At 47.1% G+C, this 13,081-nt stretch overlaps 1 protein-coding gene and 1 pseudogene across 1 annotated transcript; one reads left to right on the top strand and one right to left on the bottom strand.

Annotated features, from left to right (window-relative positions):
• The window catches only part of LOC127646988 (trinucleotide repeat-containing gene 6C protein-like), a 551,486-nt pseudogene that overhangs the window by 517,870 nt on the left and 20,535 nt on the right, over positions 1 to 13,081 (top strand).
• Positions 5,061 to 10,070, bottom strand: LOC127646557 (MIF4G domain-containing protein A-like). Its single transcript, XM_052130312.1, has 3 exons — positions 10,029 to 10,070; positions 6,401 to 6,493; positions 5,061 to 5,897 (listed from the first exon to the last, which is right to left on the bottom strand). The coding sequence occupies exons 1-3, from the start codon at positions 10,068 to 10,070 to the stop codon at positions 5,670 to 5,672; spliced, it is 363 nt and encodes a 120-aa protein (XP_051986272.1). The 3' UTR covers positions 5,061 to 5,669.

The raw sequence follows: 13,081 nt of genomic DNA on the forward strand, positions 1-13,081 counted from the left end.
GGGGACGACGGTGAAATGTTGACAGCCTTTCCAATTGGCGCTGCATCCGACGACTGGCTGGGCTTGGCCTTCGACCCCGCGCCGTCGACATTAGCGGACACGAGCACGGGCACCAGCACGGTAAGAGAGTTCGCTGAACGCTTCACTGCAGCGAGCAAAACGTGTACAACATTACCCAGTCCCCTTACAGGCGGCTGGAAATGTCTGTACAGCAGTCAATGGGCCAGTCACAGAACTCGCTCACCTGCAATCAAATGCCGTTTTAACGGCAACACACAGAAATCACAAGAGTCATTTTCTGCCTGTGTCACTAAGGGGTCACGTGTCCACACTAAAGTGCGCACTCCCACATATCAATACTGTCCAAACAGTGCCGAATACTTTCCCAGCTCGAGCTGGACGCCCCATAAATGTAGATCGTGTGCCTATTGTCGGTGTATGCACCACTACACACAAGCACTGTTCCCACAGTTATAAACACTTCCCCAGTAAAAGCGGGAAATACTATAAATGTAGCGTGCGTGCCTGCTGTCCTGCACACACCCCTACACACAAACACTGTATGCATGGCCAAAAACCCCGCCGCTAGCGGGAGGCTTTATGAAAGTGGCCCGCGTGCCTACCACAGTAGATGCACCCCCACCCATAAGCACTGCCCATACAGTTCCAAACAGATCTCTGGCTCATGCCGCAAGCATCACAGAAGCGACGCGCGAGACAAGAAACTCCCCGCAAAGAGCAGGAAGCTTTATGGAAGTGGCGCGCGTGCCTATTACAATGTATACACCCCCACCCGTAAACACTGTCGTTTCAAACATTTCTCCGGCTCTTGCTGCGAGCATTACGGAGATAGCGCGCGTGCCTGTAATCTCACGCGCACCCCGGCACTCGGCACTCAACACAGCTGCTCAGCGCGCGCCCGCGCCTCTGAGAGCTGTAAGCTCAGTATTAGCACATTTTCTGCCTGTGTTACTAAGGGGTCACGTGTCCACACTAAAGTGCGCATTCCCACAGTTACAAACACTGTATGCATGGCGAAAAACACTCAGCCGCGAGCGGGAGGCTTTATGAAAGTGGCGCGCGTGCCTACTACAGTAGATGCACCCCCACCCATAAGCGCTGCACATACAGTTTCAAACAGTTCTCTGTCTCATGCCGCAAGCATCACAGATGCGACGGGCGAGCCAAGAAACTCCCCGCTAAGAGCGGGAATCTTTATGAAAGTGGCGCGCGTGCCTATTACAATGTATGCACCCCCACCTGTAAACACTGTCTATACAGTTTCAAACATTTCTCCAGCTCACGATGCGAGCATTACGGAGATAGCGTGCGTGCCTGTAAGCTCACACGCACCCCTGCACTCGGCACTCAACACGGCTGCTCAGCGCGCACCTGCGCCTCTGGGAGCTGTAAACTCAGTGTTAGCACAAGGCAATTTGCCGGTGGGGCCCATACGTCACTGCGACATGCCCCCAGCCAACATTCAGCCCATATCTGTGCGAGCAAAAGCCTGGGAAAAAATCCCGACATGCCAAAATGGGTTTTGAACATAATAAAACACGGTTACTCACTTCAATTCAGCTCGCAGACCACCCCGCTTTTCAGCGGTGGTCGAGACGAAAGTGAGGAAAGATGTGTCACATGTTCTACGCACCGAGGTGCTCGAACTGATAGAGAAGGCGCTATAGAAACTGTTCCTCCCTCTATGAGCAAGGCGGGTTTTTACAGCCGCTATTTTCTCGTCCGAAAAGGGCGGTGGCCTCCGCCCCATCCTAGATCTCAGACATCTGAACAAAGCTTTTATGATTCAGCTCGTTCAGAATGTTAACAACCAAACATATCCTCGCGCAAGTTCAGCCCGGGGTTGGTTTCTATCAGTGGATTTGAAAGACGCTTACTTTCACATTCGATAGCGCCTCATCACAGGCCTTTTCTGAGATTCAGCTTCGAGGGACAGTCATACCAGTACACAGTACTACCATTCGACCTATCATTGGCCCCCGTACATTCCCGAAATGTATGGACGCGGCACTTTCCCCTGAGACAGCGGGAGTGCGAATACTGAATTACCTCGACGATTGGCTAATCATAGCACAATCAGAGGGTCAGTTAACGACGCACAGATCTTGGATTATCAGCCATCTAGAATGCCTGGGTCTGAGAATCAATTTTGCAAAGAGCGTGCTATCCCCCAGCCAGAATATCTCTTCTGGGAATAGTGCTAGACTCAGTGCAGATGACAGCGCGCCTCTCATCAGAGCATGCGCTCTCTATTCGACGCCTTGCAACATCATTTAGAAAGGGCGCGCACGCCCCTGTCAAACGATTTCAAAGAATGCTCGGTCTCATGGCCTCGGCATCAGCTGTACTCCAGCTAGGATTGTTGCACATGCGTCCTCTCCAGCACTGGCTCAAGAGCCGTGTCCCCACTCATGCGTGGCGCTCGGGCCACTTTTTGATCAGAGCGAATCACGGCTGTATAAAAGCCCTGACGCCCTGGAAAGCCATCAACTGGTATCAAACCGGCGTGAGTCTGGGCGTGAACACGCGGAGAAAAATGATCATGACAGATGCCTCCAAAATAGGATGGGGGGCCCTTTACGAGGGCAGGCCTGTCTCCGGCTTTTGGTCAAACCCGGAAAAGCGCCTACATATAAACTGTCTGGAAATGAAGGCGGTCGCCTTGGCTCTCAGAGCCCTGCTTCCGTACCTGAAAAACAAACACGTCCTGGTCCGAACGGACAACATGACGGTAGTTTCGTATATAAATCGCCAGGGTGGACTTAGGTTGAGCTCCCTGCACTCTATGGAGGGCCCTCCATGCATGGCCCCTCAACGGGTTCCCGAGAACCTCCCCAGTGGAGTTTTGAGAACCATCACTGAGGCGCGAGCACCCTCTACGAGGCGCTTATATGCCCAAAAGTGGAAAGTGTTCAGTGACTGGTGTGATACCAAGAGCTTGAACCCCAAATTGTGTGAGATACCAAGTGTACTCGCCTTTTTGCAAGAGCTGCTGGAGGCGGGTTGCACACCCTCCACGCTCAAAGTCTATGTGGCTGCCATAGCAGCGTCGCACAATCCTGATAAAGGACATTCATTAGGGAAAAACTATCTAATCATTCGTTTCCTAAGAGGCGCTAGGAGGATGAACCCTCCTCGCCCCCCCTCGGTGCCGATCTGGGACCTGGCCACGGTCCTGGACGCACTCAAGAGTGCCCCGTTAGAACCTCTCCGAACCGTGCACCTTAAACAGCAAGCTCCATCTCTGACCGACTCAGATGATTTTTTATGCATATCAGCACATAGAAAACTCAGTACATAAGATATGTGCTTGTGTTTGTACTATGAGCGCCCCACCATGGACCACCTTGGAAGGGCGCTCTATACTATCCCATTATGTAGCTCGCCATTGGCCGGCTCGTGGAATAATCACTTTGCTTTAAGGCTCAGGCATCTGCCTCTGGCTTTATAGAGCAAAGTCAGCACGCACGGTGTTTTACATGGTGTTCCCATAGCGTAAGCTACTTACGCAATAGGAGAGACCTCTCGATAGGGAACGACTCGGTTACTAACGTAACCTCGGTTCCCTGAGAGGAGGGAACGAGTATTGCGTAAGCTGCCGTGCTTGGTCAGTTCGCTTCAGTCGATTGAACCTAAAGGAACTCGTATGACGGGGTGCCCATTATATAGCCTGGCTATGCTAATTTCGGCAGGCTCTGAGCACGCGAACGCGAGGCGCGCGCCCATTGGTCACGCGTACAGAGTTGCCCCGTCATTGGTTCGAGCAGTTGCCGCAGCACAGCCAATGACCGAGCTGCCTCGCTCATTACTGTCTGCTGTGCAGCTGCAGTGCGTTTTACATAAAGACTTCAATATTTCTCGAGAAACTGAGTTTTCCCATAACGTAAGCTACTTACGCAATACTCGTTCCCTCCTCTCAGGGAACCGAGGTTACGTTAGTAACCGAGTCGTTTTTCAGCAGGGGTGTCACCTGACGTCTTTTAAATACTAATTTTTTAATGTGTTAAAATTCATCTGATACAAAAATCATTTTAAAGGAATAGTTCACCCAAAAATTTTAATTCTCTCATCATTTACTCATCTTCATGCCATCCCAAATCTTAATTACTTTCCTTCTGCGGAACACAAATTAAGATATTTAGAAGAATATCTGAGCTCTGTAGATATAAACAATGCAACTGAATGGTGATTGGTGAACCAAATGTTTAAGCTCTAAAACACATGAATGCAGCCTAAAAGTTATCCATACAACTCCAGTGGTTTAATCCATGTCTTCTGAAGCCATCTAACTGGTCTTGAGTGAAAACAGCAAAGTTTAACTCCTTATTTCCTGTACATTTTGACATTGCAGTCTCTAGGCACGATCACACGCTCGATTACACTTCCTAGAGCTTGATGCTTGCGCAAAGTGATAGATGGCTCTAGGAAGTGTAATTGAGCTCAAAATCATGACTACAAAAGGAGACTGCAGATGTCAAGATTTATAGTGCAAAAGAAGTTACATTTTGGTCTGTTTTAACCCAAACAGATTGGATTTCTTCAGAATACATTGATTAAACCACTGGAGTCATGTGGATTAATTTACGCTGCATTAGTGTTCTTTTTGGACCTTCAACAGTTTACATTACATTTACATTTATGCATTTGGCAGACGCTTTTATCCAAAGCGACTTACAGTGCATTACAGGGACAATCCCCCTGGAGCAACCTGGAGTTAAGTGCCTTGCTCAAGGACACAATGGTCGAACCAGCATCCTTCTGATCACCAGATTACCAGTTATATGCTTAGACCACTACACCACCTCCACTCCATTTTGGTCACCATTCCCTTGCATAGTATGTAGCTATATATACAAAATATTATTCTAAATACCTGTGTGTGTTCTACAGAGGAAGAAAGTAATTCACATCTGGGATGGAATGAGGCGGAGTCAAATTTTCAGACTTGGGTTAACTATTATTTTAATGTAGAGTAACTTAGTAAAATTAAACTATGCCAGCAATTTTTTTTAAATAACAAGACAACAAATTTGCACTCAAATTTTATGTAAAAGCCTTGATACACACCACATGGCTGAACATCTCACGTTTGCCCATACACAAAACTTCACATTGTAGACATTTTTAGAATACAGCCTATTTGATAAATTACTATAAAAAAATAAGTTTTACAATGTACCCCATTGTATTAACAACACAGATAAAGGTCACAGAATCTTCCACTGGGGTTCCTTCACTGTAAAATTCTAGAGTATACATTGTATTAAAATTCTAATGGACAACCGAAAATGGGAAAGGCAATTGCCATGAATACTGTAGATGGCTCACAGTTTTGTGGCGAGTAGCGATTGCTTTTGGTTATTGCATTAAATTGTCGAACCATCATCATGTGCACCTTCACCATGCCAAGATGCTGACTGTAAAGAGAGAACACAACCAAATCTGAAAAATCTGGGCTAACTGCACTCTGAACACATGCATGACCTGTGAGCTCTGCCATATTGATCCAGAGTGCCATTACATGGGGTTTCCACTACTTTCACCCATGTAGAAGTCACACCAGACCTTCTATGAATGCTGAATGTCTCAAACCCTGATGCCGGCAAGGTCTTGACTTCTTTAAGAACAAATTCTCTCTTCAGTCACCCTCAATCTGCTACTTCACTGTAGTAGTACTGTTGCGCAGTGTCAGTGAGTGTCCAGCCACTGGCCCTGAACTCCAGGATCTCTAGGAGCAAAAGCCTGGTCATAGAGCTGATCCCTTCCTGAAGGAGAAATCCATCCCTCAGTAAGTAAAACAGCTGATCCATGCGCCGGGAGTTCTTTTTCTCCAGCTGTTCACCAACACGATGGAGCTGTAATACCAAGCAGTCCACCTGACAGACAAAAATATATTCTGTATTTATGTTTTCCGTTGTAATCAAAAACACACGAGAGTCAAACCTAAATTTGTTACAAATGGCCAAACATTTCTGATGTTTCAATATAACCATTTCAAAGTTGTTCCTGAAATGTTCCAAATTATTTAAAAACATGAGGAAGTGGAAACAAATCTGTGCTGCTGATTTTTTTTTTTATGGTTTCTTCCACTTTAATTTCACCATTCCCCTTTTTCACTTTCTTGGAAGGATCTGGTTTAGGGGTATGATATTCAAAACTGCCACATAGCAAAACTGCAGCAAATAGTCACTCCGTTCTTTTAATATGTAATTTCAATCTTTAGTCTATCAGGCATTTGCCAATTAATTTTAAAAGAAAATAAGGCCAACACTGAAAACATAGTGAGGAATTATATATCATTGCAGTAAATATATGAAGGAATATGAAACCCAACTTTTTCTCATTGAAGCTTTAAGCCATATGACCAACCAACTCTTACCTCTTCCTCATTCAATAAGGAGTCTGGCTTAGCCAACCTAATGAGGCAGTCATACACTGGATCAACAAGGGCCACAATAGGAGCACGGTTCACCTAAAAAAAAAAAAAAAGGAAAAGTCTAAAACCTGGTACAAGAAGAACTTAAAGGGATAGTTCAAAAGATAAACATTTAAATCATTTTTTACTATACATTCTCCTACCTGCCAAGTAGGTGGTGATATGCATGCAGAATGCAATTCACCCAAAACAAAAGAATGTGAAAGTGGACATTGAGGTAAAAAAAAAAAAAAAAAAAGACTTAAATATTGATCTGTTTCACATCCATACATCATATCGCTTCACAAGCCTTTATGTGCTATCGGAATTATCCTACTTCCCACTTCTGAAGTAGTAAATTAGGAGTACATCGCTTTGATGTGCTTTGTTGTAGGAAAGAGCAGGAAACATGGACGACGCCAGGTTTATTTGTACATATTTCTTAAGGAACTTTTCTTTTGAAACCATAATACATTATACTCTGTTAGCTGTCTGACAATAATGGAATTTTGGTCAAATATAAACCATTTCCAAGGTGTAAAATGTCTGACATGCATCAAATGGTTGCTGATATATATCAATAGTGGCTGACCGATATATCGCTGAGGCCAATAAATCGACCGATATTCTGCTATTTTTATTTTTTTTATAAAATGCATCGGACGATACATTTTTTCCATTTTTCTTGAGGGCGCTGAAAATCACCTGCTTGCATGTAAAGTGACTGAGACATGTAAATGACCAGTCACTGTTAATTTTTTTGTTACATGCCATCATGTTACTACAATAACAGACCAGTGTGCAACACAGTGTCATTTAAACGGTCCGTATAACAGACGTGTTTGAGCTTATAATGTTAAAGTGTTTTAAAACTGTTTTTACATTTTTAAAATGTAAAAATGTTTCATTCTCCCTCTCTCTCCTCAACAGTTCTCTGTAACTTTTAACTTGTCGAATGATTAAAAAGGCAAATATCAATAAAACCAATTTAATACACCATCTGCAAATATCTCATTTAAACGGATATAATTCACAAAAATCCAGTGTTTTCTTCCCACCGAGCACTCATTAAAAGTATCTTCCTCTGAAGCGTGTATTCTATCAACATGAATCAAAACTTCAGGATCAAAAGTTCCTTTCATTCACAAATCATGATGGTCTGACCTGTGACAATCAAAGCAGGCATTCTAGGCAGTTTAAACTGTCAGGAGATTGCTGCTGCTCGTGCTGGATACGCACAAGAAGCTTCTGACTGCAATGTCAAAATGTACAGGAAATAAGGAGTTACATTTTGCTCTGTTTTCACTCAAGACCAGTTAGATGGCTTCAGAAGACATGGATTAAACCACTGGAGTTGTATGACTTACTTTTAGGCTGCATTCATGTGATTTAGAGCTTAAAAGTTTTGTTCACCAAAACCAGGGCTGCATCCAAAAACTGTAAAATGCTGCCTCCGGAGGCTGTATACAGACCTACGATGAAAATAAGGTGCTTTTCATACTGTTCGGAGATCAGTTTCCATAAAAGTTCCATTCATTCAAAACAGCTGTTAGTTATGCAATTAACTGATGCAGCAAGGTAGCAAGTTAGCTTAACCAAGTTAAAAGCGCTTCACGTGTGCTATAAGCTGTGTTGGGTGTAATGCATTACTAAGTAATTAATTACTACAATTACTTTTTCTTTGTAAAAAGTAAAGGATTACTCTTAATATTTCAGTAATTTAATTAGTTACTTCTGATATAATGGTGTTAAAACTGACTATAGAACAATTCTATATAAAACAATAGTGAAATTAAAATAGAAATGTAATGTCTAATGGTAAAATGTATGTTTTCTAATTTGATGCAGCCCCTTTAAATTCTTTGGCCAGTTCATGAATAATTTGATTTTATGATTTATTTGCAAGAAATAAAAGAACAATTTCATGTCTACCCTTGAGTTTTCCATCAGGATGAGGATGATAAGGGTTTAAAAAAAGTAATTAGTAATGCAATTACTTTTCAGACAGAGTAATTAGCAATCCAATAACACTGTAGAATATGTAATTACTTTAAGAGTAACTTACCAAACACTGGCTATATGTACATGTCTTATTCACTGAATGTACAAATTGTTTGATTCTGTATTTTTGAGTAAATGCGTTTGCTAATGTGGACATGCCATCCATGGTTGCCAGACTACTTTTATTTCCTTCTATCTTATATATTAACAATTTCTTCATGTGCAAATAAATAACACATTTTATGATTAAACAGAAATCTGAAGAAACTGCCATCTACCATTTAAAATACAATATGTTTTAGTTTTGTGTGAAATATAGTGCTAAAGAGTTTTTTTATAGCAAATTTGTCATTTACTATATTAAATTGTGTGATATATTAGCATTGTATCGGCCATCAGTTGACCACTATACATAAATAAATATGACCTAAATGGTGAGTGATAACAATTAGCTGTATTTTGAAAAATTAATAAAAGTTCCCCTTCTGTCGCTCTCTCCACGTTGTAGCGACACTAGGGGTCTCTCGAGCACCGAATATACCTCTGATCTATGAAAAAAGGCCAATGAGAAGTTGGCAGCTAGTATTTGCATACCCCGCCCCCGGACATACAGGTACAAAGGCGAGGCAATTACTAGAGTTCATTCAGAAATTTTCTTCGGAGCCGATGGTTGTGCATGCTGTTCGCGTGAGATCACACCAGTTCCACTATTCCTCTGACGCTCTGCATGCTGTTGGATTGATGGCGCAATACAGCGGCGATTTCTCCTTGCACGGCAGTGCAATTGCCCCTGGGCACTTCGACAGTGCAGAAACCCAAACTCTAAGAGAGTTGTTTAAAAGAGTGATTTTCTCTATAAGAGCAATACACAGCGGCGTTGAATGTCCTTTTCCGGACGCATCTTTTTAAAGACGTGTTTCCGCCTCTGTGTAGTTTCTGGATGCGGTTGATTTCTCCCAACTTCCGACGGTCATAAAAGATGCCTGGCGTACCTGGGCTGCGATTACACGCAGGCAGCGTTTTTATGAATGGTCTATGTTTTCAAGGGCGAGAACATAGCCATAACAGCATTGCGGTCGTAGGCTTTCTTTTGTCATGAGAGAAAGCCACTTCAGCCGCCCCCCCGTGCCTCGCCTTCTTCCCACGGAATTGAGGAAGGCGCCGCGGGCGATGGAGGTGATTTGGGGACAATGACGGGCTTGCTTGCTCCCATCTGAGCTCGGGATGAGTGCGGCCCGCTTCGCGGCCGGCCTTCTGTTCCCTTGAGCTCCCGGAATTGGATGACGATAATCACCGCTGCATTGGAGTGCGTTACAGCGGCGTCTGATGTTGATGGCTCGTCTGCGCCGCCACCTTCGGGTCTGCGCGCCCAGTCTGAGCCTGATGCACAGAGGTCCGATATGCTTCCCCGGGTACCGCGAGTGCAAGGTTGGACTGGAAAATCACGTCCCCCTCCCCCTCATGGCTATTTGATTGGTTCCACAGGCATGTGCGCAGCTCACAGCCATGCACCCCTTCCCGGTTCCTTTCTTCCTGGACGTGCATGACGAGCTGAGCAAGCCAAACTTCCTCGCTCCTCCACTCTCACTACCCCACTTTGCGGGAATCCGTTTCCGCAGTAGACGGCAAACATGCCAAATCCCTGCGCAAAGACGTGATAGGGCCTGTCCCCCCAACCGAAATGGAGAAGGGTCTCTACAGCCCTTACTTCGTTGTACCCAAGAAAGGCGGCGGCTTACGACCAATCTTGGACTGGTGAGTTTTTCAACCGAGCATTGCTCAAACTCCCGTTCAAAATGCTCACGCAAAAGTGTATCTTAACATGCGTCTGGCACCTAGATTGGTTCGCAGCGGTAGACATGAAGGACGCGTACTTCCACGTCTCAATTCTTCCACGCACCAACCCTTCCTACGGTTCGCGTTCGACGGCCAGGCGTTTCAGTACAAAGTCCTCCCCTTCGGCATGTCTCTGTCCCTTCGCGTCTTCACGTAAGTCGCCACGGCACGCATCGTGTGATAATCACCCCCCGCATGCCGCCAAACACTCAAACCCTGGACAGACCTCTGCTTTCTACGGGCAGGAGTGCCTCTGCAGCAGGTGTCCCGACGCGTCCTGGTCACTACCGATGCCTCCAAATTGGGTTGGAGCGCCGTTTGCAATGGGCACGCAGCTGCGGGCCTTTGGAGAGGGGCCCCACTGCGCTGGCATATCAATTGCCTAGAGTCGTTGACTGTTTTCTTTGCCCTGCGACAGTTCCTCGTGTTAATTCGAGACAAACATGTCCTAATCAGGTCAGACAGCACCACTGCGGTAGCGTACATAAATCGCCAAGGCGGCGTACACTCCCGCCACATGTCACGACTCAGGTCGCTGCGTGCCACTCACATCCCCGGCAAACTCAACGTGGTAGCGGACGCGCTGTCACAACAACGCTTGCCCAGTGGAGAGTGGAGGCTTCACCCCCAGTCGGTCCAGCTGATTTGGGAACGATTCGGCAAGGCCCAGGTAGACCTGCTTGCCTCCCAAGAGACCTCCCACTGCCCGCCCTGGTATGGCCGAACAGAGGCTCCCTTCGGGGCAGACGCGCTGGCACACAGCTGGCCCACGGGGCTGCGCAAGTACGCATTTCCCCCAGTGAGCCTTATTGCACAGGTGCTGTGCAAGGTCAGGGAGGACGAGGAGCAAGTCACACTAGTGGCTCCATACTGGCCCACCCGGGCCTGGTTCTCGGACCTCGTACTCCTCGCTACAGCCCCTCCCTGGCAAATTCCCCTGAGGAAGGACCTTCTTTCTCAGGGGCAGGGCACGCTCTGGCATCCGCATCCAGACCTCTGGAAACTCCACGTCTGGTCCCTGGACGGGACGCGGAAGATCTAGCTGGCCTACCACCTACTGTCGTAGACACGATCAACCAAGCCAGCCTTCCACCAGGCAGCCAGAGCCCCTTCCACCCCTTCCCCGCCCCTTCCCCCTCCAAGTGGCGCTTGTTCGCAAATTGGTGTTCTTCCCGGGCTGAAGACCCACAGAGGTGCGCAGTTAGGTCAGTGCTCGTCTTCCTGCAGGAGAGGATGGAGGGGAGGCTGTCCCTGTCCACCTTAAAGGTGTATGTTACTGCTATCGCGGCCCACCACGACGCAGTAGATGGCAAGTCCCTTGGTAAGCACGACTTAATCACCAGGTTCCTAAGAGGCGCCCGGAGGTTAAATCCCTCCCGGCCAAGCCTGTTCCCCTCCTGGGACCTCTCGGTAGTCCTCACGGGCCTCCAGAGACCTCCCTTTGAGCCGCTAGAATCAGTTGGACTCAGGGCCCTCTCTCAAGACTGCCCTGCTGATCGCGCTCGCCTCCATCAAGAGGGTCGGGGACCTGCAAGCGTTCTCTGTCAGCAACACTTGCCTGGAGTTCGGTCCAGCATACACTCATGTGATCCTAAGACAGTGACCAGGCTACGTGCCCAAGGTTCCTACCACGCCCTTTAGAGACCAGGTAGTGAACCTGCAAGCGCTGTCCCGGGAGGAGGCAGACCCAGCACCGTCGTTGCTGTGTCCGGTACGTGCTTTGGCGTACCTATCTGGACCGCATGCAGAGTTTTAGACACTCTGAGCAGCTCTTTGTATGCTTTGGGGGACAGTGGAAAGGAAACGCTGTCTCCAAACAGAGGCTTTCCCACTGGGTAGTAGATGCCATTTCATTGGCTTATCACACTCAGGCCGTGCCCCCCCCTTGCGGGTCCGAGCTCACTCGACAAGGAGTGTTGCGTCCTCGTGGGCACTGGCCAGGGGTACCTCCCTGGCAGACATTTGTAGAGCAGCGGGTTGGGCGACACCCAACACCTTTACGAGATACTACAATCTTAGGGTTGAGTCAGTTTCATCCCGTGTTTTCTCAGGTCCGAGCCAGTAGAACTCGGTAACACGCTGATGGGCTGGCCGGGTGAATCGCTTGCATATAGCGCCCTTTCCCTCGCTTGAGGTAAAACTGTGCGTCTTTTTTCCCAGGAGATTCCACTCAACTCGAATCCCTGGTCGATTCCTCCCTAGCCCTCATGGGTCCGCAGTTCGGCGGAGGAACTTGCCAACCCAATCCACTGCGGGTACTCAAATCTATCCTGTACTGGAATAGGTGCTCCACAGGGTGAGGACTCCTACGTGGACTCCCCCTGTGTGTATTTTCCGTGATACGGTCCCCTTACGAGCGGACCCGCATTTTCCTTGGGTAAGTTTCGGCTGCCCTTCGTTTTGCCGTGTGTAGCAACTCCCCCCTCGCTGATCTACCACCGCGCCACTTCCACGTGTCGCCTAAAAACACATGTGATGTATTCACCACCTTACCTCACCAGCTGGGTAGGGGTGGTCTCTGCAGGGTCTTTTCCCCCTGAAAAAAATACGAAATTGGGTAAGACCCCCTTCCCTCAGTGCGTGTAAGGGCCTCGGCTGTCTATTGCTCTATGCGAGAAACATAGAGAGAAAAGAGGCCCAGCCAGGCTTGGCCCGTTCCCAGGTTGGCAAGCGTTGCCTTGTTCCCCTGTCAGGCTAACCAAAAGGATTCCGACGACTTTTGTGGGGCATTGGGGAAGGGTACGTGTAGTCTGATACAGCTGGTTGTCTGGCACGTAAAAAACATCTGCCCGCTCCTGTGTCAGACCA

The sequence above is a fragment of the Xyrauchen texanus genome, chromosome 7, assembly GCF_025860055.1.
Source record: "Xyrauchen texanus isolate HMW12.3.18 chromosome 7, RBS_HiC_50CHRs, whole genome shotgun sequence".
In the NCBI taxonomy this organism is placed as follows: domain Eukaryota; kingdom Metazoa; phylum Chordata; class Actinopteri; order Cypriniformes; family Catostomidae; genus Xyrauchen; species Xyrauchen texanus.

Excerpts from the sequence above, each read along its gene's own strand:
- LOC127646557 (XM_052130312.1), bottom strand. The coding sequence starts at position 10,070 with ATGTTTGCCGTCTACTGCGGAAACGGATTCCCGCAAAGTGGG. Across the intron at positions 6,494-10,028 it reads ACGGATTCCCGCAAAGTGGG|GTGAACCGTGCTCCTATTGT; the intron begins GTAGTGAGAGTG and ends TTTTTTTTTTAG. Across the intron at positions 5,898-6,400 it reads CCTTATTGAATGAGGAAGAG|GTGGACTGCTTGGTATTACA; the intron begins GTAAGAGTTGGT and ends TTTGTCTGTCAG.